The 18,739-nt window shown below is 37.1% G+C and overlaps 1 protein-coding gene across 12 annotated transcripts in view; it reads right to left on the bottom strand.

Moving 5' to 3' along the window:
• LOC115449255 (transcription factor CP2-like protein 1) overlaps positions 1 to 18,739 on the bottom strand; it is a 63,460-nt gene that overhangs the window by 10,225 nt on the left and 34,496 nt on the right. For 10 of the 12 annotated variants that reach the window (XM_037440219.1, XM_030177021.2, XM_030177020.2 and 7 more), the window contains 10 exons: positions 18,326 to 18,449; positions 17,800 to 17,896; positions 17,280 to 17,375; positions 16,636 to 16,735; positions 16,008 to 16,152; positions 15,208 to 15,309; positions 14,666 to 14,773; positions 14,051 to 14,185; positions 13,381 to 13,500; positions 12,964 to 13,034 (listed from right to left, as the gene is read on the bottom strand). In XM_037440219.1, coding sequence (XP_037296116.1) covers positions 12,964 to 13,034; positions 13,381 to 13,500; positions 14,051 to 14,185; positions 14,666 to 14,773; positions 15,208 to 15,309; positions 16,008 to 16,152; positions 16,636 to 16,735; positions 17,280 to 17,375; positions 17,800 to 17,896; positions 18,326 to 18,449 — 1,098 coding nt within the window. The remainder of the gene's footprint in view (positions 1 to 12,963; positions 13,035 to 13,380; positions 13,501 to 14,050; positions 14,186 to 14,665; positions 14,774 to 15,207; positions 15,310 to 16,007; positions 16,153 to 16,635; positions 16,736 to 17,279; positions 17,376 to 17,799; positions 17,897 to 18,325; positions 18,450 to 18,739) is intronic. The other 2 variants (XM_030177019.2, XM_030177022.2) reach the window with 1 other exon arrangement.

The raw sequence follows: 18,739 nt of genomic DNA, 5'->3' as shown, positions 1-18,739 counted from the left end.
TTTTTCTAATGAAGTCTCCCTGCTTCTTTATTATATTATATTTCTTATTTTTGTTAATATTGACCACTGCTACGCTTGGTTCCTCCTCAAACTTTTTCATTTGTTGTTGTGTTGTTTCAGCCATTTTACACATATTAACACATTTTGTTAAGTCTAATTTTTGCTCTTTCAGTAATCGCTCTCTTAGTGATTTATCACTAATTCCTCTTATTATCTGATCTCTTATCAGACTATCTCTTAGATTTTCAAATGCACAATCTTAGCTTAATTTTTTCAGAGCCATTACATACTCTTCAAAGCTTTCTTCGCAACCTTTGTTACGCGTAAAAAATAAATGTCTGCACATCGTTTCATTTTTTAGCGGCTGAAAGTAACTATCGAACTTTTCTACAATAGTTTCGTAGTTTCTGGTTTCCTTTTCGAACTCGAACGTGTTGTAGATTTCGATTCCTTCATCACCCATCACATGCAATAACAGTGATATTTTGGCATCATCTTTCAGCTTCTCTCCCGCTTGGGACGCTACAAAGTACAAATCATACCTTTGTTTCCATTTCTTCCACTGTTCACTGGGATTAGAACATGCGGTCAATTGTAATGGCGATGGCTGCTTCAAATCCATTTTAATCACTTTATTTTCTTTCTTGAAACCTTATTTTTCTTGTGTCATTTACGACTGCGCCATATAAAATAATGATAGGTTTCTTTATTATTATGTTTTTATTGTGATTAATGGACATTACAATTATATATTATTGTACAGACATGTTACATGGCTGAGCACCGGAACTAGAGAGAGGTGTGTGTAGGGATGGGACACATAACATTATTTTCTAATCGATTACATAATCTCTTACAGCCTGGTTTCATAAATTGTTTAAATTTATACACCCTAATTACGCACATTTTAATCTAGTGTCGTGATTATTCTGATTTTTTTTTTAAATAATACAATAATTTAACAAAACTGAAATAATTATCTTGTAATTGAGAAATAAATAAAATCTAATGTGGGTATTCTAAACCCCAATATATAACCCCATATCTGAAAAGTTTTCTATAGGAATTTTGAGGGCGTGTGAAGTCTACTAATCCGCACTAAGCCAGCGTGGTAGGCTAAGGCCTAATCCCTCTCAGTAGTAGAGGAGGCCCGTGCCCAGCGGTGGGACAATATATAACACAGATATTTGATTAGATTATCCAAAATTTGTTTTATAAAGTTAAAAGCCATCATTTCCTTCACAAAATGTAGTGCAGCTACCTCTCTGGTAAAATAGGCGTGATGATATTATAGCCAAGTACCAATGTATTACCTAGCCTTAATGAGTTTTTAAACCTTTGAAACAATGTAAACATTGTTATCATGCTTTATCTGAGCCGATAGGTAGATAGTTTATCAGTCTTATTGTCAAGTGTTATTATTGATTTGGTTAAAGTTTCACTGCAAAAACACATGCAATATCAATGGCTGTTACGAATGCATGATCTAGTCTGACTTTTTTTTTTAATAGGTGCGAGTCAACGTGATCACACTGCTCCTAATGGTAAGTGGGGTTCAGTAGAATGTCGACTGACGAGAGATGATTACCTCTCGGCAGTCGACATAATTATGCCGGCCTGTTGGGTCCGGATATACACAGGCTAATCTCAGAACGAGTCACACTTACGTGGACCACTATGACTGGTTTTAACACCTTCTTTATAGTGGTCGCTATTCGCATGGATATACGGCAATCGCAATCCGGATGCATATAAAATAATGCTAACACCATCAATAAAGAATAAATCAATCATAATAGACTTTTGTACACATGCCAATCCAACATTCGATTGATCCATTTCCGCTATCACTCCCAAAACAGGGATTGGGATAGTTGTCAGATCATAACAGATACATTTGATATTACTTCTACAGGAGACCATACCAAATCTTATGTTGTCTAAAACCTTAGAATGCTCAGTAACACATTGTTCAATAAATATTTACTAAATACACATTTATAACAATATTGTAATCATTGTAAAATAAAAATTGCTTGAGAAACTATGCTCTTCACATATTGTCTTGTTTTATTTCTTACTTAACCAGTTAATGCGGAGCTTGGGCTTCTAGGGTTTTGCAATCACACAAGGTTAGCACTTAGATGGTTTGCCACGGTGGATTAATTCTTTGCCCAGTAAGCATTATCTACTTTAACTATCCCCTACTATACCATCTCTGTAAGATCTTTCAGCTATTGCACAATCTAAAATGAATTAAATTAGATTTCAGCACCTACTAAAATTGTCAGAATCTCAAAAACAATAATTACTTTCTTAGAATTTCGTATATTAAAAATTGGCAAGACACTAACTTAGGTTGGCAGTTTTAAAGAATAACAATGTAAACAAACTGGAAAGATAATAATTCTAGGAAATATTTGAAACACGGAAGTTATCATCCAGTATCTTATCGCATTAAAATGATACTTTTTAAAATGTTATTTTTATTTATTACTTAAACAAATTGATGATGGGCTTAGGTTTTTATAATAATACTAGCTGTAATTTGTAAGCTATAAGTATGTATAAGATTGAATCATAATGCACACTGAGACAAATTGGTGCTTAACTAGAGAAAAATAACCTACCTATATAAGAATTATGGCATCAGGTTCAAAACTATTCGGCTACTTCTGTAAAATAGTATTAGCAGACCAGTACAGTTCTAGTGCTCATAGAGATATATTTTTCTATAAATGAATTTTATATGTTTTGAGCTTTGCAATGCGGAGCTAGGATAAAAAAAATCTAATATCTAATCATGCCAAATTATAGATTATACAAATAAAGTGTAATTTTTTCTGTTTTGTTATGTACTGGCTAATATGTTATGGAACTCGTAATTATAATATTACAATCTACACAACACATTGTGTATTATACAATGGTTTGTTTATAATGTAGTTTTGTTTTTACAAACTCATATTGCAATTTAATTTCATAAAACCATCCTGCTACACTTGGTAATGGGTGTACAATGGCTTATTATTTAAAATAATTTACTGACTACCTGAGAATATTTAATTCCAACATTGTAACACTTGTGATTATATTTATTGATAATTTTTTGTGTTTAAATATTATTGTTTTACAGCCATATTTCATAGTTTATTTTATTCATAAGTCTCATAAAGATTCTTGGTAAATAATTCACCAAATAACTTGGTGAATAAATATCAATTATGTGTAACAATTACAGCTGAATAAGCTGTTTTCTCACTCATACCTATAACTATTTTGTCTGTATTTTGAAGTATCTAAACCAGAAGTTTACATAAAGTCCTGGTCCCCACTACATCTGACTGTCTGAACACTATAGAATAAAAAAAATCCCTGAATTGATGTAGATGAATTTTGTTATACAGTTTGAGACCTTGGGAAGGCAATAGGCTACTTTTATCCCATGAAAATATATAGCGGGACTTTAATGCAGGCAAAATATTGCAGCTTGCAATAACTAGTGATATCAAATGATATCAGAAGCAATATTCTTTTTTCTAAGCGAATGTGTAACATCCATATAGCCCAAATAAATTTTACAAAATAGCACCACCAAAACAAAAGCTATGGTCGGAAAATACCAGACATATTTTTTTTGGGCAAACAAATAAATATTTCATTTAAAATATGTTAAATCTGACCTACTTATATACAAAGATACACAATCTTTGACCAGTCTTTTCTAGTTACAAGTGACTGTGTCGGGTCATCGCTCCACAACTGCTATTTTACCATATTTGTGAGTATAACGCAAGCGTCTAACCATTCGGCAGTAACTCACCGGCCGCCATAGATATTTAAATGTTTTCAAACATCCATCGTCTATTTATAGCGTGCACAATGGCTTCAAGTGACAGATGTAGGTCACGACAATTTACCGCTAGTTACTCGCTGAGCCCTTTGGACCACTACAATGCACATTCTAGACGTTTACCGATGAAAGTTTTCGAGCAATGTTTCTATCAATGCGTGGTGAAAACATACGTTGGTGAGGCGAAATGAAGCGGTATAAACCAGATAGTTACATGTAACGTCGCTTGGGCCTGACATGGACGTTGCCTCCGCTGGCGTGCAGCCGGCGCTCCAGCTCGCGGTACGTGCGCTCGTCCGCCTCGATCTCCACGTCGGCGCGTAGCAGCGCGAACTTCATGCGCCAGCCGCGGGCTTCAATCCCGTGCAGCAGCCGCGCGCTCACCGACACTCCGCGCCCCAGATGCCGCGCACTAAGTCTCTGCTCGACAACGAGCATATTACTCGTCAGCTGTAGTCCTGCCTCGTCAGGTTGAAGAAGATGAACGCACCGGATCCGAGGCGAAAGTCCCGCTCGCGCGCAACCACCATAGCTTCCCGGCGTCCCGCTTCAACAACCATTTGTTCTAGATGTGCAACTCAACGTTCACAACAAACGTATTACTCCGATCGCCTCTTTTACTTGTCCAACATTATTCTTGAACGTTCCAAGCGAGCGACGTTGCGTTAATGTCCGAACTTCGATGGCACACTGCACAGGCCGACACACGAAACACAACACGGGATGACACCGGTTCGCGGTTGCAACGCGCAAAATATAGATTTATCTGTGCAAAATAATATCGAAACGGAAACAAAGTAGTACGCGACGAACGACGAGACGAGAACGACTGCTCGCAATGGCCGCTGATTGGTTGCGAGTGAGCGCGCTCCTCGATTGGATCAAAACCGGTTGAAATCGGTTCGCGGAGGCCGCAGCCGGCTCGAGTCGGCGCATCGAGCCGCACGTCATTCACCTAGGGATGCGATGCTCGCATGCTTTTATCGGTTTTGTTAACGTCGAAAAACCGGCTATTACTATATTATTTACGTACTAGTTTTTTCAATCATTGTTGATAATTATAAAATGTAATTTTATACATCCACAATAATCATATATTATATATTTTTACCAACAAGTAGCGCATATTGATAAGGCTATTTCATGGCGTCGAGCATATCAAAATAAACCAGATAATAACAATAGCTGCATGCAGTTTCGACCAATGGAGTGCCAATTCGTTCAAAACCTATATAACCCAGTTTCCATGATAGACTTCTTTCTCGTTTCCACGTTGCTATATAACGACAATTTAAATTAATGCCATTGCTATTTGTTCTTGTTAATACTGCATTTGTATGCATCTGGGCATAAAAATACCAGTATTTGTTGAAATAAAACAAATATTTATGTAATGCAGATTTTTTCAACCTTTTTACCCTTGACAAGAAAATAAATGCACATGTAGATACAACAGATATTAGCTATTGTTACGGGACATGTTTTAGCTAATACAGAAGTCACAATAGATGGCTTTGCCGTCGCTAAATTACAACTTTTACTTATTATTTGGAACGATAACAATTACAGGTATAAAAAGTAATAGTACTGCCTCTTATATATGTCTTGATGGCACATCACTGTGTGAGATAAATGACGGAGTTCCGGACCTGGGACAACATAGTCTCTAAACTCTACAAAGGTTACTCGATCTTACGTAGTACGTACCACATCACGAAATGTTTAACTAGAGATTGAAGGGTGCAGGAACCTATACCACTCTCACCATGCTATTATTAATGGAGTTGCGTAAAAACCCATATAATTATGGTTATATTAAGTATAGGTAAGTATTAAAGATATTTAAAGAAGGCGCTTACATCTAGTGATGTTATACTGGTCGAACGATAACTGCGCTATTGCGGCATCATAAAATCGGATGCAGCGCGGCGAGATGTCTTTGATAGTAACATTTTAGAGCTCTCTACCAATTTTACTTTTATGAATATTAACAATCAACACACATTATGTGTAGTCTTATTAGAGAGGTGCTTTAGTCTATTTTAATAAAACCTCACACGACAAAGGACAGTAGACCTTATAACAGTGTAAAATAATAATATCCCTAAACTGGCTTCGATTTAGAATGGAGACTCCGCTGTCAACACGCGCGAGGAAGAAAACAATAAACATATTATACTTATGAATGTAATCAACTTGAAATCCAGCCAAATTGTTCGCGTTCTCGTGACGAAAAACTATGTGCAATGTAAACAATCGGTATAATTAGCCTAATCTGTACGCGGAGTGAATTAATTTTGACATGTCCCGGGAAGGTGACTTGACTTATCATGAACTAATTCTGAGTGAGCGTAGCCTGTTCGTGAAATCATCCCTTAGTGGCGATAATTGTACTAGTGATGTCATCAGGCTACTCGCTAGCCTTTCCATTATAAGAATTGATTCTACTTGGTTCACAAAATTACTTTTAAGGGCATGAGATAGAGACGAAGGCGGCGGGATATTCATTAAGTACGCTCGTGTTGGGAACTATGCATATAACGGAGTTTAGGTATAATAGTAATTTACTTTGTCTGGAATGTATTTCTGTACAAATATTTGAATAATGTTTAAAATACAGGCCATCTTTGTATTGACTTAAAACGTGAATCTACATATTTTTCATCACTAAAAAATAACGTATTTATTAAGCGACGTTGCAAGTTGCAAAGTTTTAGATTTTTACGATTTACTCCATTTACAAATAGTAGTAAACCAAGTTTGGCATTTAAATTTCGTTGTACTTGTGTGATGTGTCAGATGGCACTGACGATACTAAAGATTCTGATATTTACAGTAATTGTAAACTACATCATTACAACTAAATATTGCGAATCTACAAAGCTTAATAAAACAATTCTTATAATAATTATTATTATTATTCAGTCAATTTTAACGAGGATAAATTTGGAACAAATCAATGACTAAGCAAGAGTACTAAATTTGGCATCGTCTGAAATTATAAAAAAGAGAATGCTATAATAAATACTAAGGTTCAAACTCAAAATGTTATTCAAAGAGATAATTCAATGCGTTTCAATAGATGCCAGTTACGTGAAAGGTGAGGTCAACGCACAGGCGCCGATCCCGCACTCGAAATAGTTTAGCGCACAGCTGAGCACGCTGATGCGATGCGAAATGCGAATGCTACACAATTATAGCAACATAAACACTGGTGCAAAACGAGATAATTTCTTTAACAAACAAACGGGTTTGTTGGCGTCGAACGTTTAATTAATATCGAAAAAATGCTTCGTTATATTCAACGGTGAGAAGTCAATGTAACATTGTAACGGAAAGAATTCAAATTGCCAATTTAGTATGTAGGAATGTAAAACATCTAGTCATATTCCAAAACCTACAACAGAGGCTTGTATCGACGCTTCGCGTTCCGGGGTCGTCCAGTGTAATTCCAGTAATGAAGGCCGGCATAATTGTGTACATTATTGAAAAACCACTTCTAATTGTTTCGTTAAGTATGGCTTGCATTGACCTTGCTATCAAGTGCAGCAACCTCGCCAGTCCCATGTCAATGATAACGTACAACTATTGTAGTTAAGGACACGGCGCGGTGATTGGAATAACAATGAGCGTATATTTGATAATTACGGGGAAACTATAAAAAAGTATAGGCGGACGTCTGGGATTTGTATGAGAACAATTTTAAAACTGACGCGATCTGCTTCAATTGACAACAGCTGACTGGGAAAACAAATAAACAAATTACATTCAAATGTATATTCATTGTCAATATAACTAAACACTACTAATATCAGTTTTAACACTTTATAATTGTAGATTTTTTTTCGTTGAACCGATTACGTACCTACGTAAAAGACGCCGAAAGAATGAGCACACGAAGCATATCAAAGTGTCACGAATTAGTGTGAACAGAGATTACAGGAAGTACGAGATAACAGATAATTATAGAACTACTAAAACGTGACGTGACCAGAGTTTTTAATATGAAAAGATACTTTATCCCCTTTAGCAAGATGAGCGACGACGAAAAAACAAATGCATTAACCGTATCCTGCCGCCCACGGGCAAAACCGCCGTGAATCGGTTCAGGCGATGCGCTCGGGAACTAGTCTGCTCTAAATATAGACGCGTGGCTGTATTGAGAAGAATTGAGACGTTAATTTTATTTAAGTGCACGCAGGATGTCACGCAGGACGACGTTTGGACCGCCCGGTCCGGTTCTAGCCGGTGTTAGACATTATGCAATTGGAAATTGTCGCGTGTTTTTCGTGTTATTCAGTTTTGACCTCTGAGCAGGTCTTGTAGGTCACCATTTTCTTTGTTTCACAAAATATACCTTTCAGCATAATATTACGTATCAAGATACCAGTTTATATCCTTGCCAACGCTCTGGATATGTATATGCTGTGCAATCCGTTCATAAGAAATTTTCCAGCAACTATCACACCACAAAAGAGATTGAAACAGGAATAATTGCCACATATTTGTTTCGAGTCACCAGGAAATTTAATACAGGACTAATTTTAATTGCTATCATGTTTACTAGCCAACGATAATATCGCAACATGGTACGTTTAATAATGATATTGTTCATCTGCCATGCTAATTGCAACTGTAGACCGTTTAGCAATACTTGGCGGATGCGTCTGTTTATTGCTTGGTCTATTTATATTTACTTCAGTGCCATAGTCGTGTATGCAGGCCGTATTGACCGACTTCAGACTCACTTTCTTCAGTCTAATGGTTCCGTCGGTAAAAGTTAGTTTTAAGACTCTTGCTATTAGTAAATATTGCGGTGCGGATAACGTGCCTTTTGAAATAAGTTGCTCTACTGAATAACGACTGCTCTAATTTATAGACAATTGGTATTATCGTCTCAGTTCATAATATATTGGATTTTATTAGGATCAAATTGGAGAACGTTTCCTGTAATTATTTTGTTGTGGCAAAACCAAGCTAATTCAAAGTTGCTCATACCAATGTAATAAACAACCATTTAGAATAAAAGCAGAATTCTTAATATAGCCACTTCTTAATGAAGTAGCCAATTGAATAACCGAATAACACCACTTGCAAAACGTTATAAAAATACATTTGCGTCGTAAATTCATTATAACCAGTGAACAATTGCTAAGTAACGGCGACAGCTAAAATTCGCCTAATTAATGGAAATTGACCTTGTCACATGCAAAAAAAAACAATTTATACTATCCATTATGTAATGAGAATAATTAAATATTGTGTTATGTCTACCATTTTAAAATATTGCGATTCATTAGTAGCATAAAAACAAAATATTTCTTTTGAAAGAAGGCAAAATAATAATATAAATAACAACTGTATACGTAATATGTTTAAAATTATGATTCATGACGTCGTATAAAACACATGTCAAGTGGTGCTCTCAGCAAAAACGTGATGTTAATGCCCACGTGAAGTCCTAAATCCAAATTTGGATTGTGAGATAAATCCACATATAGATGAAATAGGTATTTGTATCCGTATCCATACATAAATATGCAGGATTTGGATAATGGTGGGATCGTGTGTTATTAAGATATACAATATTATATCTATTGTTTCTGAGTGCGCATGATCCTCTCATTAGCTGACTTGCACAACTGTGAAACTTCTAATGGTATTTAAAAATTCAAAAGATTCAATCGACTCGCGAGACCAATACCGCTTGGTATAAGCTACTTAATTCCTGTACCCATAACACGGACATATTGCATTATGCAGTTTATATTTATTAATATGACTGTAACGCAAAATGTTAAAATATGTATGTTATACAAAATTTTGAAAGACGTACGTTCGTTTTTCAAATTAACATGAGTACGTCAATTATTTTTAACGAAACTGTAAGTACAGCGTAAAATATTCATATTAGCGGTACTGTAAGATATTGTAAGACATGTTTCAGTGTATATCGGTCAGACGTGAGCTGTCAATTAGCGAGAACTGGCTGAAACCGCCTCGTTCACTAACCAGACGTTCATATTGACTCGCTTGTAAGAAACAACAATGTTTCACTGTTTGTACTTTTGATTTGGTAACAACTAGGAGCAAGCCGCGGCGCGGCGGTTGGCACGGTCGCGGTGATGCAAAATGCGCGTTGTATATTGCAATTGTGATCGCGTGAGACGCCAGGTCATTCACTTGCACATCTAGATTTATGTGCCTGCGGCGGAATGGTGGCATGCGGGCTGGATTGGTACTTGTATTTCTATGGAGTTGATGAGACCAATATATTACATGTTGCGAAGGATAATTATAATTTACAGTCTATTGTAATTGAATATTTTATAGCGCTGAGAGTAATTTTGTTGACGCAAAATCTTATGAGCACCAGTACGCTATCGTGGCAGTCTTTTTACGTGTATCTCGTCTGATTTTAAGCAGTTACCTCAACAGTAGAGGCAATTTACGAGGTTGGCGTACTGTAATTTTTTTCTTGTTGCAAAATCTCAAACTATTTTATCCCAAATGAATTTAAAGTCATCTAAATATATTAGTTTAGATGACTTTACATTCTGATCGCGTGTTAGATTAAGCAACTGAATTCCTATTTTTTTGTTCTCATTGGTGATGTCATAATAAGGAAGCAGTAACATAATAGTACTGTGTGATCTAGGACCTATTTAATCATTCAACCAGATCAAATACACAATCCTCATCGCCTAGAAAATCAAACCCAATACACCAACACTGACCTTTCTAACATTGCTCGAACCGTCCACTAAACCATACCCACGTATTATATCCTATTGGAAATTGCATAACATTGGCCAGATCTAGTTGGCACTCATGTGACCAATTGTAACAAATCAACGCTATTATTTCGGGGCGTGACCGACCCGCCTGTCTGCATGCATGCACGAGATGACGTTACGTCAACGCTTTAATGCAATACCAGATGTATTGGCGAGATAGAAAAGTTTAAGCAAAACGTAGACTTTGTTCGCATCAAATGAACTAGATCTTTGTTATTAAGTCGTTCTAGTTCTTTGTAGATTACACGCTGAGATTATATCATGATTTAAGGTATCAAATATTTAATGATTTCTTATGTTTACGCGAATATTAGACATTGAAATAAAACTATTTTACGGATTTTATAGCGGTTATTATAATTTTGATTTGGACATAGACCGTCCCTTCTGACCGTGAAAGCTTACAGTCTTCGAAACGTCAGAAGAAAAGTATAATATAAAAAAACCGCGATGTTCGTAATATAGATTATTTTGAAGTATAAAATACTGAAAACGAAATCTTTGTGTACAATAACTGTTCAAGATTAAAACTGTAGCCAAGGGTCATTACTAATCAACCTTGACATAATCTTAGTAGCTCACGGACGCCAATGATGGACTACCAGGTATTTAAGATCAACGTTTGCCAACCTTCCACATTTAAAAAATCGCATCGCTAAAGCGATAACGGTCTAAAATTACACTGAAAATGGAAAAATCCTAATCAATTTATCGCATTCAATGTCAGCGGTGCACTATAAACGCGATTTAAAATATGACGGCTATTGATATAAATTGTTTCGTAAGTTGGAAAATATGTCACTCAGATTTTGTGATGGATGGTTGTAAATTATTGACAATTACTTTGGTTAACGTCCGAAATTAATAATTAATTTACTATCCAAGACTGAAACCTATCTTAGATTGACGACTGTCGTTCGATTGGTCTAGTTTCAATTGGTTATGGTGGCTATGAAGCCATAGATTGCAAGTTCAACTCCTTATCGAGACTAATGTTTATGACATTCGTAATTATTACTTCTTTTTTATTTGGATTTCATTAGTAAAAGCAGCTGTCGTTGGTTCCCATAAAAATGTAAGTGTTTTATTAAATGGTTTTAATATTTTTCGAATTTTAAGCCAACCTTACCAGAGCATATTGCGCAGACCTAGGTCAACAATCTAAAGAGCTAATAAAGGCAAGGTAGTGTAAGAATAACATCATTTTTTTTCCAATACCTACTGAGATATATCACAAAAAATACTGCTTTTCTTTTCTATAAATAAACATATTATTAACAATTTAATGGTTAATATACCTTTAACGGAGGATGTAGATATTCTAATTTGTAAATAACAATCATTTCAAAGTAATGATCGAAATCAACATGACACCAAATGCCAACTATACAAACTGGGATCACATTTCATTGTTTGCTTCTAAAATTAAGAGTAATCAATTCAGGAAATTGTTCAATTGCCCAACGTGTTAAAACCGGTTATGTGGTAATCAATACCGGTTTATCAAATAACAGTGGGTGCATCACTACGAAACGTGATATTTGACATTGACAGTTGTACTTTATCATACCAAAAACTTTAGGAACAAAAACGTACAACCACACTGCACATTTTAAAACTAAACTAAAGAAAATAATATAAGTTGTTTATTTATATAAATAAAAAATTATTTTCGTTTGAGCTGAACATAATGACTATAATTAAAATAAATTAAAAAGATTGAAAATGCTTAAAATTTTCAGTTCGTATAAAAAAAATACGTCGAATAAAAAAACCTCCTTGGGAGTGGGTTTCAAAAGTAAAATGAATTATTTTTTATTCATAATGAAGAATATTTCTACAGTAAAACTTTAACCAACGTAACCTAATACGACAGCATTTTATATTAATGTATGAAATCAATGCTGCTTCCAAATAATGTACTAACTATTTAATTAATTATATAACTGTTGATATGTGGTTTCGTTAGCCCGTAAGCTGAAATGACGTGGGCCAGTGTGAAATAGCCTAAACTTCATTTAATGTTGAGATTCATAACCAACACATAAATAGTGTTGACTGGGTCCAAATAAAACAGGCATTGGCTGTGAAACGATGTCTTTGGATCAATCCATGTATAAATACATATTTAGGTTAGTTTAACTTACCGGTACTAATAAAATTACTTCATTATTCAGCACTATGTGTGTCCATATTGGATAACTAAAAATCCAGTATAAACCTCAGCGTAGGTGCAACATAATTTTGTCCTTGTAAATCGAACCGTGTGGACACACTATAATTGTTTACCTATTTATAAATCTATGTACTTACCACAACTCAGGCGAGTACGGCGGCGACGTGGTGACCAGCGATGGCGGCGGCATCAGAGCGTCGTTCGACAACTGAACAATAACGATTCAGATATGTACAAACAGCTGTGTTTGTTTTCAATGCACATTATGTACAATTAGTATAACTTAATTGACAATAATAAATATACTATATAGGAGGTATACGGTCATATTATTAGTGTCAATGTATGTACGTGCCGCGCGTGACGGTTTTATTTTCTACGGCATCTTAGAGTAACAGAGATCTAGTAATGTTTATATATTTATTCGGATGCTGCTGAACAGGCCTCCCTTAAAATTTCCACACTAACTTATTGTTAGCGGCCTATAAACAGGGATTTCCTGCAACCTCTATGAGGCTGTCTCTCATCTTATAGTAAGTAATAAGCATGCTCACAGTTGTCAGGACGGTGGCTTCGCACCCTGGCTGGTACTTCTCGAGGTCGGCGCGCGGCCGCCGCATCACCTTCTCGCGATCTTGTTTGTGTTTCCTGTCAGCGCCTTTCAGTTTGAACACCTGTGACAAACATCATTATTAGTAGTGGAGCGTGAAACAGACTTTTATTGTTTTTTTTTTTCTTATTATGGTACAAAATACATGAAATAAGTTTTAACCTGATACCACCATTTCCAATAAACGATCCCAATCGCCTATTTCGATCTATTTTAAGAAATGCCCAATCAGAACCTGTTGTTTTTGACACGCTTAAGGATGAGCTATTTTGATTGATTCATTCTCGGAATCAGATTGAAGATTGAGATCGGGATCGGTTATTGAAAACGACTGTTAATTGGTACTTATGTCAAATTATATAATAGGTGTATACATTTAGTTTTATTACTTTTTTACTTTTTAATGTTTATTTTATTTATGTATAAACAAATCATAGCACTTACATAATATTATCGTTTAATACAACTGAGTTAGGATGCGCTCTAAGTTTGGAACTTGTATCGCGTATCCTTAAAACCTTTAAATTACATTATTGACAAATTGCTCGAGTTAAGAAGGGCCCTATGCTTCTGTGATGCGTAAGATTGTTTATTTTTAAAGAGTATGGTGTAACCTTGATCTGGCAAGCGGCGGCGTGCAGGCGGTTGTGTTCGTCGCTGGCGAGCGCCGTCTCCACCTGGATGCGGAACGGGACGCCCTTCTCCCCGCCGTGCTTCTTCGCCGTGAACTCCGTCGATATGCAGTTCACCTATTGGTCAAAAAATACTTTTATATGAAGATCAATTTGTCTTAAATTATATGCTGATGAGAATTACAGATTTCAAAGAAATTTTGTATGGAGATAGTTTGAGATCTTGGGAAGGACAAAGGCTACTTTTTATTCCAGGGAAATATATTTTATCCTGGAAAAACTCATTCACGTGGGCGAAGCCGCTAGCAAAAGCTAGTTATACATAAAAAAAAAAATTACCATAGTGGCTCATCTTGATGAATACATTTTTAGATTTGTTTGTTAGTATACACATAAAAAGTGGTGACTCGTGATTATCCTAAGACGTATAATCGGCACGGTGTTATGGCTCAGAAAAGTCCAGCTATAACACATAATAATCCACAAATGTTCAGAATTTGGCACAACTTGGTCTAATTGTCGTTTAACCGTCCTCAGCAGTTGGTTGGTCGAAGCGAGCTGACGGTATTGCTATGTGGTGGGTATGGTGGTGCGTACCTTGATGTAGACGCCGACGTCCTTGGTGGCGTCCCAGTACACGTGCAGCGTGTTGAGCGCGGCGGGCTGCTCCACGCGCGTCACGCCATACGATAGAGGCACGTCCACCTGCACAGTACCACGATTGTATATAGATGTTTTTATAAGTTGGGCTCTCATGTTTTAAGTGATCAACTGTTTTATTTCTACTGTCATGTTCCAATATCTTTGAATTATGTGGACCGAAAAATGCCGCGTTTGACGTCTAGGTCGGTCGCCAAGCAACCCTGTCTAGATTTACTTAACACAATTTGCCTTGGGCTGGGTCTGGCAGCTGGGCGGTTGTATTTTTTTACATTTTTCCTAAGATTGAAAACAAGCATGAAGAACATGAGACTTGAAGTCTCAGGTGGCCATACTAAAAAGCGGTCAAGATTATGAATTCATTTGTTTTTATTATAAGTAAAAACAAAAACATGGTACATTATAACATTGTTTATATAATTACAACATTTTTTATAGACTTTATGTCATTGTTTCCGACTAGTAGAGTGATTGCCTACCTCTACGATCCTCTCGCCGGGCCGCTCGTTGTGCCACTGCGCGATCTGTTCGCGCTCCATGTACTGCAGGCGCCGCTCGTGGAAACATATCTTGATCACGCTCTGGGAACATAATATATTCAGAGATAGCGATTGGTATGGTTTATTGAAATAGACCGTATGTCTATTGTTTTTTTTTGTTGGTTTTCATTTATAAATTATGTTGCATACCTGTGCATGGTTACTACGTAAAGTATACAGTATACATGGTCGTTCCAACATTACGTTTATAAACGACACCATACTCGTCTTTACCTCTGCTAACATTGTGCCAAAAATCATTCGTGAATAACGGATAATTTCATCAAAAATCTAATATTATTTTTTTTTAAAAAGGCACCGGACATCCGCCCTTCCAATCTAACAGCTCCCCGGCTATGAGGTATCCCGTCAAACAACCACCTCTTCAACTCTGGATATAAATCATCGCATTGGTAAGCATACACCTCTGTTGGGTTTGTCAATAGGCTGCGGCCTAGGGCTATCATGTTTTATGTTTAAAAGTAGGGGTGGTGAAAAAAGGGAACCAAGGATTTTTTTAAAGTCGTACACGCTTTATTGTTTGCTAGACGACGGCATATACGACGTACGTACCAATTGGTTGAAATCGGAGGATTATATTTGCACCCGCAAAATGGGCACTCGGAGGCAGGACATGCGGAGGAAGGGGCACAAAGTGAGTGACAAGACTTAAGGAAAATATACATACGACGCTGACATTTAATAATGTCAGTTAGTCAAAAAAACGTGTGCCAACTCACCTTGAGGATCTTGCCCTTATAGTGCGAGAGATCTCCGAGCTTCTTGAGCTTGATCTCGTAGGGCTGGCCCTGGTTGAGGTACGTGAGCGTCTCCTCGTTCTGCTTGGTCGCGATCGACGTCGCCGCCGCCAGCACGTACTGGAATCTGCACCGATAGACGATTGAATTACGAGTTTGTTTTGTAAAAATGTTGACATTTTAGTGATTGCGTCTATTGAGGTCTATTGAGTAGCAGGACCTTGAATGACAAGACCCACAAAACTCAACTAGCAAGTATTATAAGAGAGTTCAATCATAACATATCTATACACATCAAGATCTTTTACATTTTTTAATTTTGAAGAAATAGCTATGTCGTTTCATTCATGAAGACGCGCCCTAACACTTTTTGAGCGGGGGTGTAGCGGGGTAAGGCGACTGATCTGAGCACTTTCCCCGACGCTATCCATAATAGTGTGTGTGCGCGCTGACACTGCTCATGCACACTGTAAGCGATTAGCGAAAGTAGTGGGGCGCGTCTTCGTGGAAGAAACAATCTATAATACTACTCCACTCTAATGCAGAAATGATCGGAATTATAACAAGAGTCCTTTTCTGAGGATTCAATCTAGGTTATTGATATAATAACCTGGTGTCATCTTTGAAGCTAGGTTCGTTGCGCTGTTGTATGGGCGAGTGCAGGAACCCGTCCAGCGAACCCACAGGGGAGCACATCAGCAAACCAGCACCTACACAAACATATTCATCATAATCCAGCAATAATCGTGCTGTAATCATTTTATGTGATGTTTTATCGCCTATTTTACTTTGAATTGCGTATTATTTAGAAGATGACGCAGTCTAAAACGCGCTCTTATCCTTTATATGTTGTAAGCAAACATTAAAATGAAGGAATCAAATCATATATGTGTTTGAAGCCAAAATTATTGAAACAATTTAAAAAATATTTTACGAATAGAAAACATTACCCCAGACTAATATTATTTTTTTAATTCATGTTACCCCGAAGTTTTGGGATGGACTCGCTAGCACAGTAAACAACACAAATCATCAGAACAAAACCGTAGTGGGGCCTAGCTCATGTATGTACAAATTGGACAAAATTATATTGAAGCCACATGCCACGTGTAAGCCTATTCACAACGAGCATCCACTAAGCAAGCAATCGCGCGTAACATCTGCGTGAACGACAGCAAACTGGCCAATCACGAGCGTGCTCACGACTCGTGCCTCTACCTCTAAAACAGTTCGTGATATTTGACCATGACGTACCTTTATTCTCCTGAGCGTTTGGCGAGTGGTACCCGTTCATAGGCATCGTTCCTGACTGCATGTTGGCCTGGCACTGCATACTCTCTGGACTGCCTGCTGACCCAGAAATAAGTATGGTAATGTTATATACAGCAGAGACAATTTCAGGCAATGAGAAAAAATCATTTAAGCTATTATTGTAGAAGTGTGGGTGGATCATAGCCTGATGTAATCTCTTAATTTAATAATCAGTATTTTCTAACCACTGTTTTCAATAATCGAACCAGATCGCTTTTTTCAGAATGGTTTCTTTGATTGGTTTATTCTCATGATCGGGTTTGAAAATAGTCTCTAAATCTATTAAAGATAAGAAGAGTACATATTATTTATTTTCATTTATGAAACTAACCTAGTAGACTGTTAAAATATCTTTTGAATATTATCAGAAGAGATATAACCCTAATTAAACTTGTATTAGGTTCATATTTGTTTAAATTAATGATTTGTACTAGGAAAACAAAAAATGAGTATTGTCTCTAACCGTGCTGCGTCATCATGGCGCCGTTGTGCGTGGGCGACTGCTGGCAGCCGTCGTCCATGCCGTCGCGATTGCCGCCGTCCACCACCATGTTGGTGATCTGGTGAAAAAAATAATAATTAGTATTTTGCCTTGTGCTTTATTGTTAAAAATGTGGCAATAATTAATATATTAAATATTGGTATAAGCAAGACAGCGCGTAGTAGAATCATCTCGCTATCTCTTTCACACAGCGTCGTCCTAATGGCGATGACGTTACAACACAATTCTTGGACCCTTCATTCATTAAGTGTCACTTTCTCCTTTCGACAGAGTGCGAGATTTCTATTTTTCTTATATTAATGATTGATTTTTATAACGCTTAAAAATACAGATAAGTAACTGCCTTTGTTTTAAAAACAAGTCTCTTAACAACTGTTACAGTTTTTAGAACTTATTGTTCAGTACATTTTGCTTCTGAGCTGTCATATAAGCTTGGACTAACTGCTATATTTTTGGCTCAGATGGAGTACTGGTGTTGTCAGTATACCTGTCTGTCGTCCAGCCTGCGCGGCTGCGGCCAGGCGCGGCGCGGCGGCGACAGCACGGCGCCCGTCGGCGACGGCGCCTCCTGCTTGAACCCCACCAGCGACGGCAGCGACAGCAGCGCCTCGCTATCGGACAACTCAAAGATTTAACAATTGTAAAAACAAAAAACACACATCACCGCTCTGTCCCCGAAGAGGTGGGTAGAAGTGCAATTAAGGCACCCACTTACCATATGCCCTGTGTCATGAATTAATAGGGGCGAGCCTATCGACATATAGGACACAAAATCCAGACTCAGGGTCAATATTGAACAGAGAAAATTCTAATATCTCTGTCCGACCCGGGATTGGCACCCTGGACCTCAAAGCGCGGTCGTATCGCGCACACGACATAACTACGCCGCCGAGACAGTTGT

This window comes from Manduca sexta, chromosome 18 (assembly GCF_014839805.1).
Source record: "Manduca sexta isolate Smith_Timp_Sample1 chromosome 18, JHU_Msex_v1.0, whole genome shotgun sequence".
NCBI classification, from domain to species: Eukaryota; Metazoa; Arthropoda; class Insecta; order Lepidoptera; family Sphingidae; genus Manduca; species Manduca sexta.
The sequence above is the reverse complement of the archived record's forward strand: the minus strand, read 5'-3'. Positions and strand labels throughout refer to the sequence as shown.